This window comes from Mastigoproctus giganteus, chromosome 5, assembly GCF_048544385.1.
Source record: "Mastigoproctus giganteus isolate SK-2022 chromosome 5, ASM4854438v1, whole genome shotgun sequence".
Classification (NCBI taxonomy): Eukaryota; Metazoa; Arthropoda; class Arachnida; order Uropygi; family Thelyphonidae; genus Mastigoproctus; species Mastigoproctus giganteus.
Window position 1 is genome coordinate 100,393,727 of NC_143579.1, and position 23,968 is coordinate 100,417,694.

Genomic DNA, 23,968 nt, shown 5'->3' on the forward strand with positions numbered 1-23,968 from the left:
AAGCAAGCTTATACAGCATCAGCCAAAAAAAAAAAACAAAAACCTTCTCATTTCACCCATCCGTTCACTCCAGATGTTTGTCTAGTTCTGCCTTGAATCTATTTAAACTGTCAACTTCTACGACAGATGGAAGAGTGTTCCTGCAATCAACCACCTGCTGGCTAAAGGCAAACTTCTGCACATCTATCCTACAACTGTCTTTCCTCAATTTCAATTTATGCCCTCTCCCTCAAGTTCATAATCTGAGTAAGTGGAAGAATCCCATCAGAATTCATCATGGTCAACCAATTCAAGGCCTCATTCACCTCGCAGGTGCCTAGTCTCCAGCCACTGAAATTTGCAAAACTTGGGACTTTTTTCATAAGAGAGCAACCCTTTGTTCCATTCGCTAATCTTGTTGCCCTTCTCTGTACTCGTTCCAGCAGCTCTACATCTTTCTTAAAATGAGGCCTCCAGACTTGTATACAGTACTGAAGGTGTGGTCTCGGTGACATTGATGCACGTGTGCATAATGGTATTTTTAATAAACTTAAAATCAAAACCAGTTGACTTTAAGAACCATTTTCTTCTGATATGTAATAGGCCAAAAGACTGTGAATATGATGGCCAGTAAATCAGCTTATACAATAGGCCAGTAAATCAGATTGTCTCTTCTCATGGGGACTTTATCTTTTCAGATATTGACTAGAACTTGTGTGATAGTCACTCTCACAATAGTAGAACATTTCTGAATGTGTATTGGTAGTAATAGTAATGAAGGCATAGGATGCAAGAAACCAAGTGTATGAGCTTATGTAGCATCAGTCTAAAAAAAAAAAATAATAATAATAAATAATTTCACACATCCATTCCCTCTAAAGGTTTGTCCAGTTCCTCCTTGTATTTATTTAAGCTATCAACTTCCACGACAGATGGAAGTTTGTTCCAGCAATTAACCCTCTCCCCACAAACCTTTAGCAATGAGCATTGCTGGAGGGGGAACAAATCTGAAAAATTTCCTTTTACTTGGCCAAAGGAAAATTTCTGCCTGTCTGTTGTACAACTGTCTTTCCTCATTTTTGAATTTATGCCCCCCTCAGGTTCGTAATCTGAGCAAGCAGAAGAATCCCATCAGAATTTAGCGTGGTCAACCAATTCAAGGCCTTATACACCTCAATCAGATCACCTCGCAGGTTCCTAGTCTCTAGCTGCTGCAATTTGCAGAACTTAAGCCTTCCTTGGTAAGAGGACTCCTTTGTTGTCCTTCTCTGTACTCTCTTAAGCAACTCTACATCCTTCCTAAAATGAGGCCTACAGACCTGTATGCAGCACTCAAGTCGTGGCCTGACTATTGCCTTATACAAAGGGATAATCACCTCCTTTTCCCTACTAGCAAAATTTCTAGTAGGGAAAAGTATATCATTGACAATACCCCATGACCTGCTGTGAAAGCCTGTTTGCATTGCTCAGAAAACTTCATATCTGATTGCACAATTACTCCCGGGTATTTTTCATTTTCTGCCACCCTAAGTGTAGTACCACACAGTTGGTACGTTTCTGTGGGGTTACTTCTACCAATATGCAGTACTTTGCATTTGTCAATGTTAAACTTCGGTTGCTACTTCTCAGCCTATCTGCCCAAATATTCTAGATCCTGTTGCAGTAACACACTGCCATTACTGTCATTAACAACCATACCATAGGAACTTAGCTTAGGGTTTGCTGTACTTATTGTTAATATCTTTATAAATAATTCTTGCTTTTGCTTGAATGGCCATTAGACTCTGGGGCACTTGCTTCTGAATCTGATTTTCCATCCATATTATTACCTTTTCCATCTTTGATATAGCACCTGAATGCTGTTTTTATGTTCTTTTATACACATACACTGTTCTTTAAAATAGTATTCACTGTCGAAGCAGCGAGACCTAATTCCCATGCAATGGATGGCAAACTTTGTCCTGCTTGTTACTTCTTCATTTTTATCTTCATTTCTAAACCAATTTTGTTTTGTTTCCTAGCACTGCCACTACTTGCACTTTCTGTTGGTCACTTTCTCTTCATCATTCACTGTTCTCCCCAGAAATTTTTGCCAGCTGAGTGGCATTATGAAGTAACCAGTTGGGCGAGTGTAATCCTTCACAATATTATAAACTTTTCTGATATTTATAAATGTAACTTAAGCGATCTAGAGCAAAAATTAATTGCATAATTTGACATTATGTGCTCTGTCGCATTGATCTTAATCACATAGTATGTTTGAATTAATATTGATCGAGATCAGTAAGCAGTACCTTACGGTACCACGAGAATCACTTAAATTTTAGCTCGGCAATCAGTTAAAGTCACTGGGCAGCGAACCCATTTGATAGGTCTTGGGGAGAACACTGTCTTAATAAGTAAATAGAAATGAAATGAAGATTCTGAAAATTTAATTTATATTTTTTATATGAGTGAAGATTTTTGTGAAGGGAAAATGTATTTAATTACGTGTTTCCCCTTCACCATAATAACGTAAAAATCCACACAATTCCAGTTATTGGTATTATCACAAATGCAATAAGATCGAGTTTACTACCCATTTATAATCGTTTTTCATTAACACAAAAGCTTGATAAACTAAAAACTGCAAATTGTTTTATGGTTGTGACCTTCAGAAATGTGTTTTAGAGAAATATCACAGAGGCATTCAAATTGATTCCTATAATAGAACATATGATAACAATGAAAGTGTAGTGCATTCTCCAGCCAGCTGTGCCAAATTTCAACTTCCAAGGTCTTGGAACGAATTACCAAAAAAATAAATAAATAATGTGTTACTGGGTTCACATTGCAATATTTTCACAATACAGTAAGACCCCAGTATCTGCGGGGGATATGTTCCAGGATCTACCGTGGATGGCTGAAACCACGGATATAAGCAAACACCTGCTGACCCTATATATAACGTGATTTTGTTATACATACATACGTATAATAAAGTTTAATTGATAAATTAAACACACAGTAAGACATTATCAACATGAAATATGGTAATAATAAAGTACAGCAGACTCTCGATTTAGCAGGATTGGATTAACCGGGACACTTCAAGACTCTAAATTTAAAAAAAAAAAAAATCATAAAATTCAAGTAATAACTACAAGAGGAATAAACAGATAGTTTGTAAGTCGGAAATAAGCTACAAGAACCGGCATTATAAGTCATCATTGGGAGATTAGTGTACCTATTATCTTGCAAACCCCCACTGTCTTTACACCTACCGCTCAAAATAAAATTTTAAAAAAGACCAAATGTTTAGTTTGATTTAGTGCATCATGTTGATTGTTGTGTTCCTTCACATCACAAAAGGGAAAATTTTGTTTCGTTATTTATATCAGGGATGTCAGAATTTTGTTTGTTTTTTTAATAGTAATTATTATTATTTTTTATTTATTTTTATTTTTTTTTATTATTATTATTTTTATTTTTTTGTTTAAAAATCGCAAAAATGATGGACAAATGCAAGAGTTGTGCTTTCAATTAAACAAAAACTTGAAATTATTCAAAATTACTCTTATGGGTTTAACAGTTAAACATATTCATAAACATTTTCTGTTACATACTGTAATTTGACTTGGCAAGCACCCCCACCCCTCCCACACCCAAATAAATTGATTACAGACTTTATTTTAATGGATGTCCCTGGAGCACTTTAAAATGCTGTGGTTCTTTCTTAGTTTGAAAGGTGGTTTCTCTTGCTTTCACTGCCTCTGGGACCGTAAGGCAGTAGACCAGTACTACAGCAGAAGAGAATAATCTGCCTGAATTGAGTTGCAGCCTGGCACACAATATAATACATGATCCTTTGGTTCCAAGAAAAAAGCCTAGAATAGACAAACATTTCTTAAAACACTAGATCCATATAGTGGCATATTTAAAGGGCCTGTCTGGTGGCACTTTTTTTGTATCTCCTGCAGCACAGTTTTCTCTTCCATGATAGAGTTGTAGTTTTCCTAGCAAGTACATGCCTTTGCTTGATTTATGCTTAGTTCAACAGCATTTGTTAGTATCCCAAATTATCTAGAAATCTTCATTATTTAGTATATATACAGTAGGACCCCAATTTCCGATAGTAATTCGTTCCACAAAACCCATTGTATGTTGAAAATGTTGTAAGTTGAAACCAATAATACATTGATTTCCTGTAATTCACCTCAACAACACACAAAACAGATATTTCTTACATGGTATGCTTAATTTTTACATTAAAAATGAGTGTTTTATAATGATTATTTAATAAATAGTTAAAACATCTTAAAATAAAAAAATAAACAATAAATTAGCATTTACCTTAGACTTGAAGTGCAGATCTGATGAAATGGTGGCATAGTGGGTGGTGGGAGTATATCAAGCGTCAGGTGTCTTTTGTTGCAAAGAAATTTTCCAAGATGAACTGTTTTTTTAGCTTTTTTTGTAGCTTCCTGAAGTGAGAAATGACTTAGTTCTTCCATTTTACATATCACGAGTTCAGTGTGTTCAATGTCAGGATGTTTTTTACCACTTCTCTTAAATGCTCCCAATGAGAAATAGATCTTCAGCTGACACTTTTTGGTTATCTTTTTCTTCTTCTTCCTCTCCAGTGTCATTCTCCATAATTTTCTCCAACTCTTGTAGCTCCTCTGTTGTTAGCTCACGCCAATGAGCCTCAATAATGTTCTCCACATCCTCCTCACCAACCTCCAGACCCATTGATTTACCAAGAGTGACAATATCATTTGCCAAAGCACCATCTTCAAATCTGTTAACATTATGGATAATTAAAGGCAAGATGTTTTTCCAGGCTGAATTTAAGCACCTGGTGTAAACATCATTCCAAGAATTTACAATCAGCCTCGCACGGTCCAGCAAGTTGAACTTCAACCTCCAAAAATCTTTGAGGGTGACAGCATTTTCACCAGATATTGCTGCAAAGCAACTTGAGAACATTTTCGTGGTGTAGATTTTCTTGAAGTTTTTCAATCACTTGCTGGTCCATTGGTTGAAGAAGAAGAGTGGTGTTGAGTGACAAAAATTTGACTTGAACAAAGTCAAATTGTGCATGGATCTGAACAAGTTTGGGATCATGGCCTGACGTGTTATCCAGCAGGAGCAGTGCCTACATAGGAAACTTGTTTTTCTCAAGATAATCTATTCACTGAAGGACAGAAAACCTTGAGCTCCCATTCACTGAAGACATACAGTATCCTGTATCCCAGGCCTTCTTGTTACTTTGCTAAAACACTCCCAGCATGTCTTTTTCAACCTTTTGTTGTTTAAATACTCAGGGACATTAGAGTGACACACAAGCAAAGGCTTCAGCTTAAAATCTCAAGAGGCATTGGCACCCAACAGGAGAGTGAGCCTATGTTTCATTTGCTTATGCCCAGGTAAACTAGCCTCATCCTTAGTGATGTACGTTCTGGGCATTCACTTCCGGAAGAGGCCAGTTTCGTCAATGTTAAAAACCTGCTGGGAAAGAAAACCCTCCTAATCAACAAACTTTTGGAATTCAATTTTAAAGGTCTCAGCTGCTTTTTTTTTTTATCAGCAGTGGATGTCTGCCCATGCCTTTCAACACTTTTGATATTTTAATATTTGATTTTTGATTGGAGCACTCGAACCAGCCTCTACTGGCTTTAAAGTCTTCAAAGCACACACCACTGCCACTGGCTGATGGAGCCTTAAGTTTCAGATCATCATGGATCTGAAACAATCATACACATGATGTTCCGTGCGACACACGTTGAACAATAACAAAGATGCAAAGATGCTAATTGAGAACAATCATACGAGTGATGTTCTGTGTTCCACGCCTCTGAAAATTTCCACCCATGTATTGTTCCAGCTGTATCAGAACGCCATCGGTACCTGCAAATATCATCGGTCCTTAAAATAAGAGATCGTAGCCGGGTGGGTAAAGCACCTGCCTGGCAACCCAAAGGTCGCGGGTTCGAATCCCACCTCGGGCTTGGATCAAAGTACTGCAAAAACCTTGGGAGGTGCATTATGGCCACAGAAGCCGATGCGCCAATAACTACCAAAGGAAAAAAAGAGAGAGAGATCTTATGGAAAGTATATCGATTCCTGAGAATATAGGATGTCGACGTCATCGTAAGTCGAAGCCCCACTGTATATTCATTTAGAAAAATGTTTTATTTTGAGAATTAATTTAGAATAAAATTTAATTTTGATTTAAAACTTGGTCCAACCAAACAAATCATATTAGATTCATGTTTCAAAAAAACCCAAGCCAAAAGATGGATTTCAATGCAGAAATCCAAAATATAGCCAATTTATTTGGTTGTTGGGACTGTTTTGGGTCTATTTTAATAATTGTCCTCTCGTTCCAATAAACAAATTAAATACTTCACATGGTAAAGTAGTAGTAGTTGTGGAAAATGATGCAAGAAAGCAAGCTTATATAGCATCAGCAAAAAAAAAAAAAAAAGAAAACATACTACATACTTCGCCCATCTATACTCTCCAAGAATTGCTCTAATTCTTCCTTTAATTTATTAAAACCATCCACTTCCACAAAACAGATGGAAGCCTGCTCCAACAATCAACTACCCGCTGATGGGTAGTTTATTGTAAACCAACACTGATGTACAAAGCTTGTATTATTTGTATAAGGAGGTCACCTACCCCTTCAGTTTGTTATTACTACCAAAGGTATAACTTATCTCCAGACTCATATTGCTGTGTTTGTGGATATATATATAGATTCGAAGCAGATGAAGCATAACGTTATTGGTGAAATGAAGTTTGGCATTGCATATAATCCCTATTTTGGGATGCCTGTGGGTGATCAGGTCTGGTTGTAAGTACCTCATTTTTGCTGTGGCAATTACAGGTCAGCATTAGAGGGATCAATTTGTGGTGGTCATAAGTGCGTGCCATTTGCTATTACCTCGAATCTCGGGAATGGCCACAACTGTCGTGACTCCTAGAGAGACCTAGATAGACTTCAAGAATGGTCAGAAAAATGGCAGCTGTGCTTTAATCCAACAAAGTGTAAGGTATTACACCTGGGAAACAGTAATCCCAAAATAACTTATTCACTTGGTGGAGTTCAACTAAACCCAGTACTGGAGGAAAGGGACTTGGGTGTTACGATACGGTCAGACATGAAATTCTCTGAGCATTGTAAACAGGTTGCAAGGAAGGCCCATGGTGTCCTATCGATGATCTATCGAACTTTTGCAAGTAGAGATAGGGACGTGATAATCCCATTATATAAGGCCTATGTTAGACCACACTTGGAATACTGTGTTCAAGTATGGAGACCGCACCTAAAGAAAGACATCGAGCTTCTTGAAAGGGTGCAAAGAAGGGTAACTCGCCTGGTGAGATCGGCAAAAGGGCGTCCTTATGAAGAAAGACTTCGAATATGTGGGTTGCAGAGTTTGGAAACTAGACACCTTAGAGGAGATTTGATTGAGGTGTTTAAGGCTCTGAGAGGCATCAGTAAAATGAATGAGGACAAAATTTTCAAGATTATAAATGATGCTAGAACTAGGGGACATAAATTCAAGTTACGCGGGGAAATGTTTAGATTGGACTGCAGGAAGTTTTATTTTAGCCAGCGAGTTATAAATTACTGGAATAAGTTGCCTTCATGGGTGGTGGAGGCTGACAGTTTGGGGAAATTCAAAGGTCATCTGGATAGTACTTTCGGGTAAGGGAAGCGCATAGGATGATAGGATTAATTTCCTTTTTATTTAATTTTTAATTTCATTTTATTATTTTTATTTATTTATTAATTATTATTATTTATTTATTTAATTTTTGTTTTTATCATTGTTTTGTTCGGATTTTTTTTTTTTTTTTTTTTTTTTTTGGCTGGTGCAGCATAAGCCATAGGCTTTCTTGCACCATACGGCCGTTACTAATACTAATACTCCTACTTTTTGTATGGCGGATATATCTAAAGGCAGCATATCAAAAAGCAAATAAAAAAAATGAATGAGGGACTGGGACTAACCAAATCCATTGCAGAGCTCCTTATATATAATTTAAAAGAGAAGGACATGTCACTTATTGTGGTGTAATCTGTTCGTATCAAAGAAAAGAATGTGGAATTTTATAATAATGTGACATCTGTGGGGGCTTCAAGATGTGTTTCCTTCTAGGTTTGCAAGGTGGTTTCATGAAGTTTAATTTCTTTCTATGCTTGTGGGACAGCAGGGAAGTAGATCAACACCACAGGTAAAGAGAATAATCTTCCCAAATTGAGTTGCAGCCTGGAACACACAAAATATAGTAAATGATCTCTTGGTTCCAAGAAACAGTCTTTCTTCTACCATTCCATATCAAGCCTAGACTGGCCAAATGATTTGTTAAAGCATTGGATCCACAAGGTGACATATTGGTCCTCACCTTAAGCAGATATTGGCTTCATAAGAACTGGAAGAGATGGTGAGCAAAATGCCTGACAATTGTTTTATCTTCTAATGATTGGCTTCCTTGGTAATATTAAGAATAAAAATTAAATAGAACTAGTTGAGAAGTTGATTGAAAGTTCCCAAAAAATGGAATGCCAATCAAGCCCTATTACTTGCAGTCTTATCTGAATTTTTTTTTTTTTAATAATAAATCTGGATAATGTTAGTAAACACATGGGGACATTCCAACAGGACATGCAGTCACCACTGGAAAAGGAGTACCAAATAAGGTGGGATGAAGCTATGATGGTTTTTTTTTTTTTTTTTTTTTTTTTTTAGGAGCACTAGCAACTAAGGCCATATTGCTCCGGGATATGCAGTGGTCATTCCCTGACCTTTCCGCATCCTTCGTATTTGGTGGTGACGGGTTCGAACCCCGGTCTAATCAAGAAGCGTGTGCTATGCACTACTGCTCCTTCCCACCTGGCTACGGAGGCGCCAAGCTATGATGGGTGACTATATCTGGTTCCTCTCCTCTGTTGTCCAGATGTGGTTCAGGCTGATCACGCTAATTACAACCAGCATAGAGGCTGTTGCAATTCGCCTTACAGTGGGATTTTTATTAACAGTCTGCTCTATTTATTTGCCACCTGGGACTGACATCTCCCAGGAAGACCTTGATGATCTTTTAACACAGTTGCCTCCCCCTTTCTTACTTCTCGGGGATTTTAATGGACATAACACCCTGTGGGTAGTGCTAACATTAATGGAAGGGGACGAGTCATAGAGCGTATGCTCAATGACAATGACCTTTCCCTTCTAAATATTGGAACAAACACCTTCTTCCACATGCCTACCCGTACCTTTTCTGCCATTGATCTTTCTATCTGCTCCCCTTCTCTACTCCCTTCACTCACTTGGGAAGTGGAGGAGAATCCATACGGAAGTGATCACTTCCCTGTGATAACCTTGTTACACAGTGGGAGACCTTGTCTTCCCTTCAGGTTACCACGGTGGAAGATTGATCAGGCTGGCTGGTCTGCCTTCCAACATCAGGCAAATTTTGATCTCAGCACCGTCAGTCAGGAGCCGATCAATGATGCAGTAAAGTACATCACAGAAATCATCGTCCAAGCAGCTGCGAACGCTGTTCCAAAAACATCTGCCCGGTTTCCACCATTTCCCAAACCTTGGTGGAATTCACAATGCACAGCAGCAAAAAAGGCTCAAAACAAAGTGCGGGGGATATTCCGCCGATATCCTACCACTGTTAATCTAATAGCCTTCAAGCGTGCACGAGCCAAAGCACGCTACATTTGCCGTCAGAGTCAAAAGGAATCATGAATCCGTTTTACATCATCTATTAACCAGGCTACCAATTCTAAGGTAGTCTGGGATAAAATCCGGAAAATGAAGGGAAAATACACATCCCACCCTTCTTCAATCCTAGATTATAATGGATGTGCTATTGCAGATCCAACTGCAATAGCCAATGCTCTTGGGGAAACATTCTCTAACATCTCTGCAACATCTTCGTATTCCCCAGAGTTCCTGGTCCTGAAACATAAAATTGAAAAACAGGCACTTAATTTCAAGTCCAAGGGCCTCTATCCCTACAACGGGCCTTTCACTATAGAGGAACTGAAAAGAGCCCTCACTCTTTCCAAAGCAAGTGCTGTTGGACCAGATGGCATCCATTATGAAATGATTAAACACCTTTCACCAAAATCTATGGATTATCTGCTCCTTCTGTATAACAGAATCTTTATTGAAGGGCAGTTTCCGGACTCCTGGCGCAAGGCAATCGTTCTTGCCTTTCCTAAGCCAGGAAAGGATCCAAAAGTCACCACCAATTATCGTCCTATTGCTCTGACTAGCTGTCTGTGCAAAATCCTGGAGAGAATGGTTAATTCTCGTTTAATATGGTATGGTATCTAGATTCAAATGACCTTCTCTCCAACATCCAGTGTGGCTTCCGAAGGAACAGGTCCACTTTGGACCATCTTATTAGATTGGAAACATCCATCCGGGATGCTTTCCTAAAACGCGAACACTTGGTGTCAGTGTTCTTTGACATGGAGAAAGCGTATGACACAACTTGGAGATTTGGCATCTTAAAAGATCTGCATAGCCTTGGTCTTAGGGGACGACTCCCCACTTTTATTAAAAACTTTTTAGCCAATCGATCTTTCCAAGTTCGTGTGGGATCCTCACTCTCTCATTCCTTTAGCCAAGAAGAGGGAGTACCACAGGGTTCAGTTTTAAGTGTCACGCTTTTCGCCATCAAAGTAAATTCCATCACAGAACAACTTCCTCCAACCGTAAACAGTGCCCTCTATGTTGATGACTTTAGCATATTTTGTCAGTCATGCAACATGAGGGTTATTGAAAGACAACTGCAGAAAGCCATTGATCGCCTTAATTCCTGGGCACTTGCTAATGGCTTCGCCGGAGAAGACCGTTTGCGTACACTTTTGTCGTAAGCGTAATCTTCATCCTGAACCTGAATTAAGGCTCGGACAAAATGCTATTCCAGTAGCGGCATACACAAAATTTTTGGGACTCGTATTCGATAAAAAGTTGACCTTTCTGGATCACATCCGTCAACTCCGCACAAAGTGCACAAGAGGGCTGAATATTCTGTGCTCTCTTTCCTCTACATCTTGGGGTGCGGATCGATGCACCCTACTACGCATCTACCGTGCACTTGTACGATCCAGAATAGATTACGGGTCCCTGGTATACAATTCGGCCAGAGACAGTGCACTTCGTTGGCTGGATCCTGTCCATCATCTAGCTCTCTGTACCGCTATTGGAGCATATCGAACATCTCCAGTCCAGAGCTTATACGTCGAAGCAAACGAACCACCGTTATCTTTTCAACGTAAGCAGTTGTCTCTAAACTGCGCTTTAAAACTGAAATCCCTGCCAGACCATCCTACGTGGCTATCCATTTTTGAGCCACGATGGGAAAATTTGTACAACACCCGTAAGACTGCCAACCGACCTTTCGGTATTCGCCTCCAAGAGCTACTCAAAGAACTTAATATCAAGGTAGACAAAGTTGCCTAAACACCGAAGCAACCCCTTCCACCCTGGCATGCTCATTTCCCAGCATGTGACTTGTCCCTTAGAAATTGGGGAAAGTCGGACACTCCATCGTCTGTCTACCTGCAGCTTTATTCAGCACACCGAGCTGAATATTCTGACTTCGTGCCAGTTTACACAGACGGCTCGAAGTCGGAATCATATGTGGGATCTGCTGCTGTCTTTACAGACAGCACTACATCGGAGCAGATTCCCTCTGAATGCAGCATATATACTGCAGAGCTGCACGCAATAGTGTTAGCCTTGGATCACATTAGTGAATGCCAATACCAACGGTTCATTTTATATTCCGACTCTCTCAGCGTGTTACAGGCTTTAATAACTGTGAGATATAATTCTCATCCAGTCTGTCTAGCATTCAGCAGAAGATTCACGTTCTCCATGAACGCGAATATGACATCCGCTTCTGCTGGATTCCCAGCCACATTGGGATTAGGGGAAATGATTTGGCTGACGCCGCAGCCAAATCAGCAATTCCCAGTAATAATCGCTGCCTGTTAGTCCCCTATACAGACTACAGGCAAATAATACACGAAAAGATACACTCCCAATGGCAGGATTCGTGGAATAGACAGACTGCGAATAAATTATATCATATAAAGCCTGTAATTGAACTGTGGCAGTCTAGTCTGTGCAGGAATCGTAAGGAGGAAGTTGTTCTTGCCCGGACCCTGCATAGGACATAGTCATTTGACTCATTCGTTTTTGCTGAGGGCTGATGACCCTCCTATGTGTGAGTCCTGTGGCACAATTTTAACAATAAGACACATTTCAGTTGACTGTCCAGATTTTAGCAATATCCGTTTTACTGCTTTTAATCATCTGACTTAGCCATATACACTCAGTCAAATTTTATCCGACAATGACAATGTGTCTGCTGTTTTTAGCTTTTTTAAATCAATATAGGTTTTTACTCGTATTTAAAATTTATACGTTATTGTTATTTCTTTTATTGATAAGCTTTTTATTATATATCTGGACATGGTGGCCTAACTACTTAGGTCACTGAAAGGATAAATTTTTAAATTTTTATATATTACCTGGTCTTGGCGCATTATAGCCTGAGATGCTAATGCGCCAATAAAATACAAACCAACAAACCAACCAGTCAGGCTGATCACATTGGCTGCAAAATGTCAAGATTTTAAGACGTACGGTTTTATGGAAATTTTTTTTGATTAACCTGAGGAGGGTTTCTGTTTTTTAATTTGTTTTCAGCTTGTCGTTTACCTGCAGCAAAGATTAATACTTGATTCTGTATAAAAGTTAAACATTGTTAATAAATCTGATATAGCATTGTTGCATATTAAATTTTTTTGCATTTCTAAGTTGCTGATTCCTAATATGACTTAGTTTTTGATGTACAAAAACCACGTTTCAGCATCTGAAATTCATAAAGAAACACCAGGAAGTACTGATAAACAGAACATTTTCAAAAATTTGTTATATAGTAAGCAGTTCAAAGCATATTACTTTCTCTTGTTGCTTCTCACATGCTGGTACAGAAAGCAGGAAAATCCAGAAATGTTCTGCTACTGAGTGAGCTATCAACCACAAGTTATAATCAGTGTCTGGAAGATCTTCTGGCCCACGCTATTTGTATAATTGTTCATTATATTCATCACAGTCATGTGGCCTATAACATACCTCTGCTGTTCTTTTTGTTTTTCCCATTGCTTATGTCACACCCTACTGACTTAAAAATTAAATTGATTTGCCTATATCTGTTTGCACTGTTATAGTCTTATGTGCTTCTTAATCAAAAGAACCCCCGTTATATCAGGCAAGCACTATTGCTTGCTCTTGCACTTGGATTTTTTTTAAAGTCTATATTTCTAGTGCACTAGAAATTAAATTTCACCGGTAGAAACATACTCCGATATTTAATTTCAACGTACAAGGGGTTATCATTTAATTCGTGGACTGGTGCTAGATCTTGTTTACTGTGCAAACTTTCCATAACTGCCACTAGAGATGCTCTTACTGGGCAGACTGTGTGTGCATGCGAGTACTTGTTGAGCTAGTATTTCGTGAAAAGTTTTTTTAACCACATATCACTGACGATTTAATTTCAATGTACAAGGGGTAATCATTTAATTTGTGGACTGGTGCTAGATTTTGTTTACTGCGTGAACTTTCCATAACTGCCGCTAGAGGTGCTCTCCCTGATCACTACTGAGTAGACTCAGTAGTGATCAGCGAGTACTTGTTGAGCTATTATTTCGTGAAGAGTTTTTTTTAACCACATATCACTGACGATCATTTTGGTTGACATAAGATTGAACGGCAATATGTTATTCATTATTACATCAGACAGGGCTTAAATGCATCAGAAAGATTTAAAGAGATGAATGGAGCATGTGCTAATGAGTACTTGGTAAGACAGCCATATTCTAGTGTGACTGAACTTTCCGGTGTGAAGTGGTCTGGGGCTGGCATTGTTTCCATCAAGGCAGTGCCTGGCCCCGTACGCTAATATTGCGCAGGCAGTGATCACTGCCATAGATGCTGAGGTTCTGCCACATCCCTCTTTTTCACTGGATTTTAGCCCCATGTGATTTCTTCCTGTTTCTACTTCTGAAGAAAGCTCTGAAAGGCATACATTTCTTGTCCGACACAACGATGCTCACAGAGCCACAACAGAAGCACTGTGCAGTCTTTCGAAAATTGGCTTGCAAGAAGCATTTAATGTGTGGGTACAGTGGTGATGAAAGTGTAAAGGTCCAGGGAGAGTATTTCGTGAAGGAGAAATCCACAGAAGATTCAGATGATAACAATTAAGATAAGATCTTGCACCAGTCTGCAAATTAAATGATCACTCCTCGTATTTTTCCAGTGAAATCAATTTGGACATTAGTCAGTGCCACTCACTAGTGATTATTCACTGTACTTTTCAATTTGATAACTCTGAAAATGCTCTTCTCAACTTCTAACCTGTGAAATTCACTGAAAAAATTGCCACTGTTTTACTAGTCCAGTTAAAATTTAACCAAAGACAGGCAACATGACACATTTCAAAATCATTTTTACTTCATTGTCATGCATTAGTTTCAATTGTTTAAGTCTTTCTTTCTTTTAGCATTGTCTTTCAAGGTAGTAATAAATGTGCAGCTCTTTTCAGTATGCAAATTAATAAGATGACAAAAACAGCCACCAAGTGCTCTATCTCCTCTTTTAATAACCTTGATACTCGAGTTTTTAGGCCTATCATAATAGGCATATTATTAACACTAAGTGCCAGACAGTTTTTTGAAGGAATCCCACATGCTTTCAGATTGTTCAAAAGAAGATGCCCAATATCATACCCTGTGGAGTCATGGCCCACTGAGAGCAGCTGCTTTCAATCTTATAATTTTGTTATTACAAAAGTCACCACAGTGGAATTATAATTTGGAATCACTTTGATTACTGCCATATGTAGCAGTTGAAATGGGCCATTTTTTCAGTGCTATTGCTACCTTATCAATGCATTTCACTAACAATACCTTTTTCTTTTGTTCTTCCACAACTAACTCTTTTGGATTTTGCTATCAGGAAATATATTTCTGTACAATGTGCCTGCATACACAACTTGGAGGAATATTATTTTCTGTGACAAAAGATGTGAATTGTTCGGCATGAATGACTTCATTACCATGAAATGCAACATCTGTTTTTGCATTCTTTTCAATGCATTGCACGTTGTCATTATGCTTATTTGTTTGCAAATGTCTGATTTACATCACATTTCCTACCAGAAATTGAAATTGAAAACATATGGCAAATGTGTTACCCTTTTCAGAATTTACATTTACAAATCATAAACTCATTTAAATATATGTAAATTATATTTTCGAAAGTTACTGTTTCCCTTATTTCTTTATACCCTTATTTCTTTATTTGTTTTTATTAATTGTTAATGCTTTTCGATTTTTATACATTTTGACATAGTAGCATAATTTTTGATTACCACTGACTTTTAATGTATTTTATATTTGGTCTCAGCTGGCCTAGGATGCCTATGCACCATTAAAAAATATATCAATCGATCAATGATGAATGGAGCACCACACATTTTAGCATTGGGTCCCTTAGTGTTTTTAATATTTGTTAATGGTATTGATATCGGAATTTGAAGTTTGACGCCTAAGTTTCATAATATTACAATGGTGGACAGTGGTTAATGAGGGTATAATACTTAAAGGAAGTTTTTATAAACTATGCAGATGGACTGAGAAATGCCTATTGAGATTTAGCATTGATAAATTCAAAATACTGCATTGTGGTTCTAGTAATACCAGAATAACATGCCATTTGAGTGCTCAAATTCAAGGTAGTTGATAGTGAGAGAGAGAGAGAGAGAGACCGACCCAGAAATAATTGTATAGCCACTCCATGGCTTACGTAAGTTTTTGCCGGCCGGTGCAAACTTAAAAAAATCTTGGAAACGTATTTTGCATCCCGTAGGTATAAATGGAGGTATCGTGAAAATATTGTAATGTGAACCCAATAACACTTTTTTTTTTTTTTTTTTTTTTTTTGTAATTAGTTCCAAGACCTCGGAAGTTGAAATTTTTCGCTATATAACTAAGCTATTTATCTCTCTGAAAGTCATTTTTACAATGGAAATTGCACTACACTTTCATCATTAGCATATGTTCCGTTTATAAGAATCAATTATGAACACCTTTGTGATATTTTTCTAAAACACATTTCTTGAGGTCACTACCTTAAAACAATAAAAACAATTTGCACTTTCCGGTTTATTGGGCTTTTCTGTTAGCGCAATCTATTATAAATGGGTAGTAAACTTAATGTTATTGCATTTGCGATAATACCAATAACTGGAATTCTGTGGATTTTTACGTTATAGTATTGAGGTGAAATGAGTTCCCCTTCACTGAAATCTTCAGTCATCTAAAAAACATAACTAAATTTTGAGAATCTTCTCTTCATTCCTATTTACTTATTACAATGGTGAAGGGAAAGGTACCAGCAGAAAGTGTAAGTGCTGGCAGTGCAAGGAAACAAAACAAAATTGATTTAGAAATGAAGAGGATTAATTAAGAAGTATGAAACAGTACAAAGTTTGTCATGTATTGCACGGAATTAGGTCTTCAACAATGAATACTATTTTAAGGGATGCCATGTGTATAAAAGAACATGTTAAAGGATCAATGCATTTAAGATCAACAATGATCGCAAAACAGCGTTCAGGTGCTATATCAAAAGTATGCGGTGGCGTCGCCAGTGTTGATTCTGCAGCTGCAGAGAAATTTTGTGGTGTTGGGAAAAAACCCTCCTAAATCTCCACAGCCCTCAACTTCTGCAGCGGTGTGCGTATCAGCTGGAGAGTTAATTCTGGAAACGATGCTTGAAAGATAAAACTTGTTGAATTATGCCTGTCTCCTCTCTCTTTTTTTTAATTTTTCCTGCGTATGAGATAAAAAAAAATTGAATAAATAACTCTATTTTCACCGAACATTTATTTTTTTCTTCAATCAAATTTGCGAGTGCTGCATAAGCATTTAGGGAAATTCCGACTTACGTACAGTTCTGCGGAATGCAACCCTAACATAAGTCGTGGGGTGGCTGTATTTCTTTGCATTGTCATGTCTGTTTTCCCTTTCATGTGAAAAATAAAATCTTTATAAATGACTGAAGTTGTTAGAGCTAATTTGTGATTACCATGTATATACTGGTTCTCCAAGCAGTGCACACAAGCTTCTTGAACTGTATGTGGCATTCTGTCAATGATATACAGGAAATTTGTTTTCAGGGATAGATGTAATTATTGCATTTTATCATTTAAAGCAGTAGTTGGTCACATCTTGAATACCACATACAAATTTGGAAATCTTGTTTTAGAAAGAAAATGAAACTGTTGGAAAGTGTGCAGAAAAGAGCAGGATTAGTTTGTGACACAAAAAATATTCTTACCAAAAAAGACTGGGGCTCTGTAAATTGTAATTTTGTCTGGAAACTATGCTTCTGTATGAAGACCTAATTGAATTGTTTAAGGCTTTAAAAAGGTTGAGTAAACTTAATGCTGATAACTTTACTCTCTGCCAGATTACACACATAGAGAAACAATTTAAATTTAAAAAGGATGAATGTGGAACAGATATGCGTAAATTCAGCCAGAGTAATTGATTGTTTGAATAAATTTGCATCTAGCAGTGTGCAAGCGAATATTTTGAATATGAGCAAAAGATTGGGGGGTGTGAAATGGTATTATCACCCACAGGTATACAAATTGACAGTTCATTCTTATTCCAAAAAAAGCTGGGAAAAAAAAAACTTCTTCAGTGTCTTAGTTTTTCTATTAAAGTAATATAGTACAGTAGAGCGTCAGTTATCCAGAATAATTAATGTCAGACCTCTTCTGGATAACCAAATTTTCCAGATAATCGAGCGTTAAGGTAAGATTAAATAAATTATGTTATAATGTATTAAGCTAAAAGAAAAAGACTTTATATATTGTGACAAAAAAACAAATTTATTTAATTTAAAAAATAATAATAGTAACTTATACATAAATTCAGATAAGTATTTTACTGCAAATTTTATGTGGAAAAAAGTTTTAAAGTAATTTTTTAAAATAATGTTTGATCTTTTTTGTTTTGTTTGTTGTTACCTTTTTTTTTTTTTTTTTCTTCTTCTCCCCCTACTAAATCTCTCAAGTTCCTTAACAATATCAATTTGATTATATTGCATTCATCTTGTTTTCTGCCCATTTCAGTGCTGTTTCTTTTCATTGACATTTTACCTTGAAAATCTGAGAAAAATAATAAATCGCACAGTTTCAGGCTGATATTATTCTTACCGAATCTGGAGCTAAACTAAACATAATATGAAATGAAGAGAAAAAAATATGCCATGGAAAATTCGGTTCATGGAAGAAAATGACTAAACTCTGTTACTCATGGTTTCCTTATCCAACATTTCACCAGATATACGAAGTAAAAAAAAAAAAAAAAACAGACAGAAATACTCTCATAACATAATAAACATTTATCTCAAATACTACTATTAATAATAAAAAAAATCAGCCTTTCAAATTACTCCGGATGACCGATGTTCTACTGCAGTTTAATAATTCTGTTGATATTTCATATGAATATTCTTTGTCATGCTCAAATTTTTTGATCCTAAAACAGCTAATTATTTATAGTTTCGAGAAAGATCGTTTTGTGTCTAATCTTCAGATGTCACTGGACTATCGAAATTTTGAAAATGTGGACATGGTCATAGAAGCAGTATTTGAAGACCTAGGAATTAAACATAAAGTATTACAGGAAGTAGAAGGAAAAATACCAGATCACTGCATATTTGCCTCAAATACATCTGCTCTTCCTATTACCAAAATTGCTGAAGTTAGCAAAAGACCAGAAAAGGTTTGTTTTTTTTTTTTTTTTTTTTCATTCATTTCCAGTCATAGTTAATTGACATTTTAAGAGTTAGTTAATAAAGCAACTCTATGCGTTGTAAATAAATAACTACCTTTTCGTCAAAGTTTACCCTAAACAGGTAGAATATTAAAATCTTATTTTATTTTCACAAATAAATGAATTTGTGAAAATGATGCTTCGAGTTTTCAGGGTAAAGCAGCATTGTAAATAATAATCTTCAAGTTTTCATAGTAAAGCAGCCTGAACAGAATCCTTTTCTTGATTTTCACAATAATGGCAACTGAAATTGCATTTGCTTTGAAAAAACAAAAGTTGCTGTCCTTGGCTGATTTCAAAACTACTTAAATTACATGACTTATGATTTGCCTTGTTACTGCTCTGTGAAATTAGACACTCTCTTCCATAAAGAATGCTTTCTACTTGCCGCCCCCCCTTCCATAATTTTTCAAAGCAGGGAAACTCGAGTATTGAAAGTTTTACCCATACAGGACTTTTGTGCTAACTATAAGGGCGCCTCCGTAGCCAGGTGGGAAGGAGCAGCAGTGCGTAGCACACGCTTCTTGATTAAACCTGGGTTCGAGCCCATCACCACCAAATACGGAGGATGCGGAAAGGTCAGGGAATGACCACGGCATAACCCGGAGCAATATGGCCTTAGTTGCTAATGCTCCTTAAAAAAAAACCAAACGACAACAACAACAACAGCTAACTATAAGGGTGCCTCCGTAGCCAGGTGGGAAGTAGCATCAGTGCGTAGCACATGCTTCTTGATTAGACCGGGGTTCGAGCCGTCACCACCAAATACGGAGGATGCGAAAAGGTCAGGGAATGACCACCACATATCCTGGAGCAATATGGCCTTAGTTGCTAATGCTCCTAAAAACCAAACCAAATAACAAAGCTAACTATAATTTGTAATTTTAACTTAGAAATAAAACAGTAGCTTTCTTATGTAGGCAGTTTCTTAAGGATAATAGTTAAATAAAAGGCTCTCTTTACATTTCCTACTGAAAAAATTGGTATATTAGTTTTAAAAAAAAAAAAAAAAAAAAAAAAAAAAGCTGAAATACCTGTTAAATCTTTAATGGTTTTCCTTTAATGTACATAATGGCTGGAGGATAAAAATTTGCTTTCAGCAAGACAGCTGAATGTAAATATTTACTATCATCCAGTGTCGTGGAGGTGGGAATGGTTTGAATAAAGTTAAGGAATAGTAATCTGCAACTTTCTGGTGTAGAATTTTAATGTTGCAACTCCAGCTGGCTTAAATTTCTGTTCTAGTTACATGGACCCAGCTGATTATGCTATTTTTTTTTTTTTTTTTTTTTTTTTTGCCGACTGTATAAGCTTGTTTCCTTGAATAATTTTCCAGTGCTAATAATAATACTTTCCATGTGATAACCTTGGCAGAACTGCTGAAGTGGCCAAAAAAATTGACAGTCTCTGCTTAGAAATACAGAAATCATTGCAATTTACAAGCATTTATGTATTTGCAAATTCCTCTTTAGTTGAATACCAGTTCCTAAAGCTTGTTAACAATAGTAATCAACCAATTATCATTATTATAAAAAAATTTCCCTTTTATTGGATTTTTTCCAACCTGCAACCGATACTGGTACCAAATTGCATGGGGTGGTTAGTTGTGTCCGATTATTAATATCTTTCTATACATTAAAATAATTTTCCTCTTAATGATATTTATTCATCTAATGAGAGAAGAGAGATGTGGATTACATAACAAATAGAAAAATACATAACAGAAGCTCGTTTTACTGTGGTAAAACAAGCTTCAGTTTAACCGTGGTCACGTGCTACGTTTATCTAACATGATCACGTGGTACCATTCTTGATTTCCATATGTAATGTATTATTTGAATTAAATAAATGCAATGAGGCATAACATTTTAAGAGTTTAAGATTCTATATCTATATAATATCGGTGTAGATACACCATAGACAACTCTTAAAGAAAAACTACGATTGTAGTGTGAAAGGCACCCGCTGATGAAAAGCCAACTAGCTTTGAAACGGTGCCATCGGGGTGGTGGTGCCCATCGAGAATAAGTGACAATAGTCTTCTCTATTAGTGAAGTGTTACTTATTCAAGGTAGTGCAATACATGGAAAACTCGTTGTGAAGGATGAGCACAATATGAGATACAGATGAAATGATGACTTTCACACTACAATCGTAGTTTTTCTTTAAAAGTTGTCTATGGTGTATCTACACCGATATTATATAGATATAGTAACGTATTTATGTATTCGTGGCTGAGGAAGACATACACATAGTTGAAAGCTTCTGTAAGTTTTTTTTTTTTTTTTTTTCCAAAGAAGCGAGTGCAGCAAGCAGGGGTGAAGTCCTCTGGTTATTATTATTGTTGTTGTTGGTTGAGGAACTCTCTTACTATCCTACAGGTGTTCTGTAACCTGCATTTCTGGAATTCCATATAAGTGTTATCTGGAAGGTTTATTGCTTCTAGGTTCTTAAGGAGGCTCTTTGGCACCGTGACAGTGGTTGACTTGGTGATTGGGATGGTCGTGACTTGTTGCATATGCTACAGCTCTTTGATTTCCTGTCTTTGGTCTGTGTACCTCCTGATCTTTTCCTCATAGGTTTTCACAACTGGTATTGGGCACTGCTATGTCAATCTGGTAGTTAGTCCTTTCCTTTTTGTCAGTGAGGGTTATGTCTGGTCTGCTGTGCGGGTTCATCTTGTCTCTTATTATGGCATGGTCCCAGTATAGTTTGTGAGTAAGGGTCTCTAGTATGGCCTGGTATATATATACTTGTAATACAGTGCACTTTCTTTGATAATTTTTGCTAGCTTCGGAATTATTATTCTTACAACCTTGTCGTGTCTATGAGTGCACTCCGTCTAGGTGATCACCCTGCATCCTGCAGTGATGTGCTGAATTGTTTCTGGGGCCAATAACATTGTCAACATGTGTTATTTGTCACTCAGAAATCAATACCAGGAACTAAAGGAATGTAATTCCTCTAGTTCCTGGTATTGATTACATGGTCGGGGATGGCAAGTATGAATGCTTCGGTCTTGGGGAAGAGCTTCCTATTAGTGAACCATGTGTTGGAAGCCATCTTATCTGTGTGTTCTTGATGGAGGTCATTGTATTGTCTACCATGGAGTGCCTTCTTTGCCCATCTTTCTGTCAACAAGGAGACCCACCCAAGGTGGGTGGGTCTCCTTCTTAAGGTTCATTGTTGTGTGCCGTTTGTCTGTCTTTCTTATGCCTTGGTAGATTATCATTAATCCATTTGTGTTTCCCCTGGAAGTAATCCCACAAGTTCTTAATCGCCTTCTCTTGTTCAGTAAGGTCAGTCAGTCCCTCCCTCCTTTTTGGGCTATGGTCAGTCTCTTGATGGCTGACTTTGGGTGGTGTTGGCAGCTGTTCATCTCCTCATTATCCTGGTTGATCTCATAATCTCTTCCAGCTGTGACCATGTTCCCACCATTCATCTTTAATTTTAGCAGGCTTCTTATAGTCTCTGGTGGTATTTCTCAGTCAGGCGGGCCTTGAGCTCCTTGTGTTCCAACTGGTGAGCCTGCATCATTCCCAGATATTTGTAGGTCTCTCCTTCTGCCATTGCTTCAATCTCTTCCTGATAATTTTGTCCAATGGGATGTCCTAGATGTAGTCCATGAGTCTTGCATTTGTCGATGCTAAATTTGATCCCGATGTCAGTGCTGAACTCTTCGGTGGTCCAGAGTAGTGTTGGAGTTGATTCTCATTATGACGTAGAGTTTGATGTCATCCATGTACATTGGGTGAGAGAAGGTACACAGGTTCTTCCTCCCTTCTTTTAGGATATATCCATACTTGCCATTATTGAGCATAGTGGACAGTGGGTTGAGTGCTAGAGAGAATTATAGTAGGAATCTTTCAGGGCATCTCCCTGAAAGATTCCTATTCTGATAGGATTAGTCTGGTCATGATGTTCTCAACCTTGATGGTGGTCCTTCATTTTACCATGGTTGCTTCTAGGAAGTGTGTCAGTGTCAGGTTGATGTAGATTTTCAGTGTCTCTATCAGCTAGCTGTGGAGCATGGAGTCAAAGGCCTTGCTGTAATTCATATAGGCCATGTACAGATTGCAATGTTTCTTGTAGGCTTGCTCCATTACTGCAGCATAAATGATCAATTGTTCCTTGTGTCCTCTGCTTACATCTGTCTCTAGCTTTGTTACTTGGTTGTTGTCATTGAAGTAGCCCAGTATTATTTACCAATTGAAATGTTCTGTGACTTGCCACAAGGTTCTGTGGGGACTCTGCTTCAGTATGGTATGGATCTGTGTGGGATCCATTCCCTTCTGCTGCTCAGCCATGACATTCTAGCTCTTCAGGTGGTCTGATATCTTCTTAATTATCCAGCTGGTCAGGATCTTGTACATTGTTGGGAGACAAGTGATTGGTCTGTACTTCTCTGGATTTGTGGTGTCTTTGTCTTTAACCTTCAGTAGGTAATACCTTGTGTCAGAGATTGTGATTGTGTCAGGGTGCCTTATTAACCCTGATAACTTCTCCAGTGTGTGTGCATGTGTGTGTGTGTGTGTGTGTGTGTGTGTGTGTGTGTGTGTGTGTGTGTGTGTGTGTGTGTGTGTGTGTGTGTGTGTGTGCGTAGCTGAACTTCTTGTACCATTAGTTGCGTAGTAATGGATGTTATCTATTCCTGAGGTTTGCAAGTTGTGGGACTTCTTGATCAACTGTTGTACTTGCTCCTCCTGAATCTCCCATTCTGTCACCTCTTGTTTGTCCTTCGTTTTCTTCTCTTCTAGATCTATCCAGGGGTCATGGCTGTTATGGCTAACTTTGCTGCTCCACAGGTTGTCTCAGAGCTCCTCGAGTGTTTCTGATCTTAGGATCTGTTCTCTCCTTCTCCTCTTGTCTAGTTTTCAACAAATATCTGTTGTCTGTTTTCTCCCTATAATGGCGGAGTCTCTTGCTGAGTGCCGGGAGTTTTTGCATGAGGATGTCAAGGTATGTTGCATGAAGGTGTCAGAGTGTGTTATCTTTCTTCAGGATGGGCTTCACTTTTCTGATCAGCTTCTTGCGTCTGTTACCCCATCG

General features: G+C 37.7%; 1 protein-coding gene across 2 annotated transcripts in view; it reads left to right on the top strand.

The window, feature by feature from the left end:
• The window catches only part of Mtpalpha (monolysocardiolipin acyltransferase Mtpalpha), a 370,336-nt gene that overhangs the window by 254,108 nt on the left and 92,260 nt on the right, over nucleotides 1-23,968 (top strand). For both annotated transcript variants that reach the window (XM_090373365.1, XM_090373366.1), the window contains one exon: nucleotides 18,646-18,868. In XM_090373365.1, coding sequence (XP_090229491.1) covers nucleotides 18,646-18,868 — 223 coding nt within the window. The remainder of the gene's footprint in view (nucleotides 1-18,645; nucleotides 18,869-23,968) is intronic.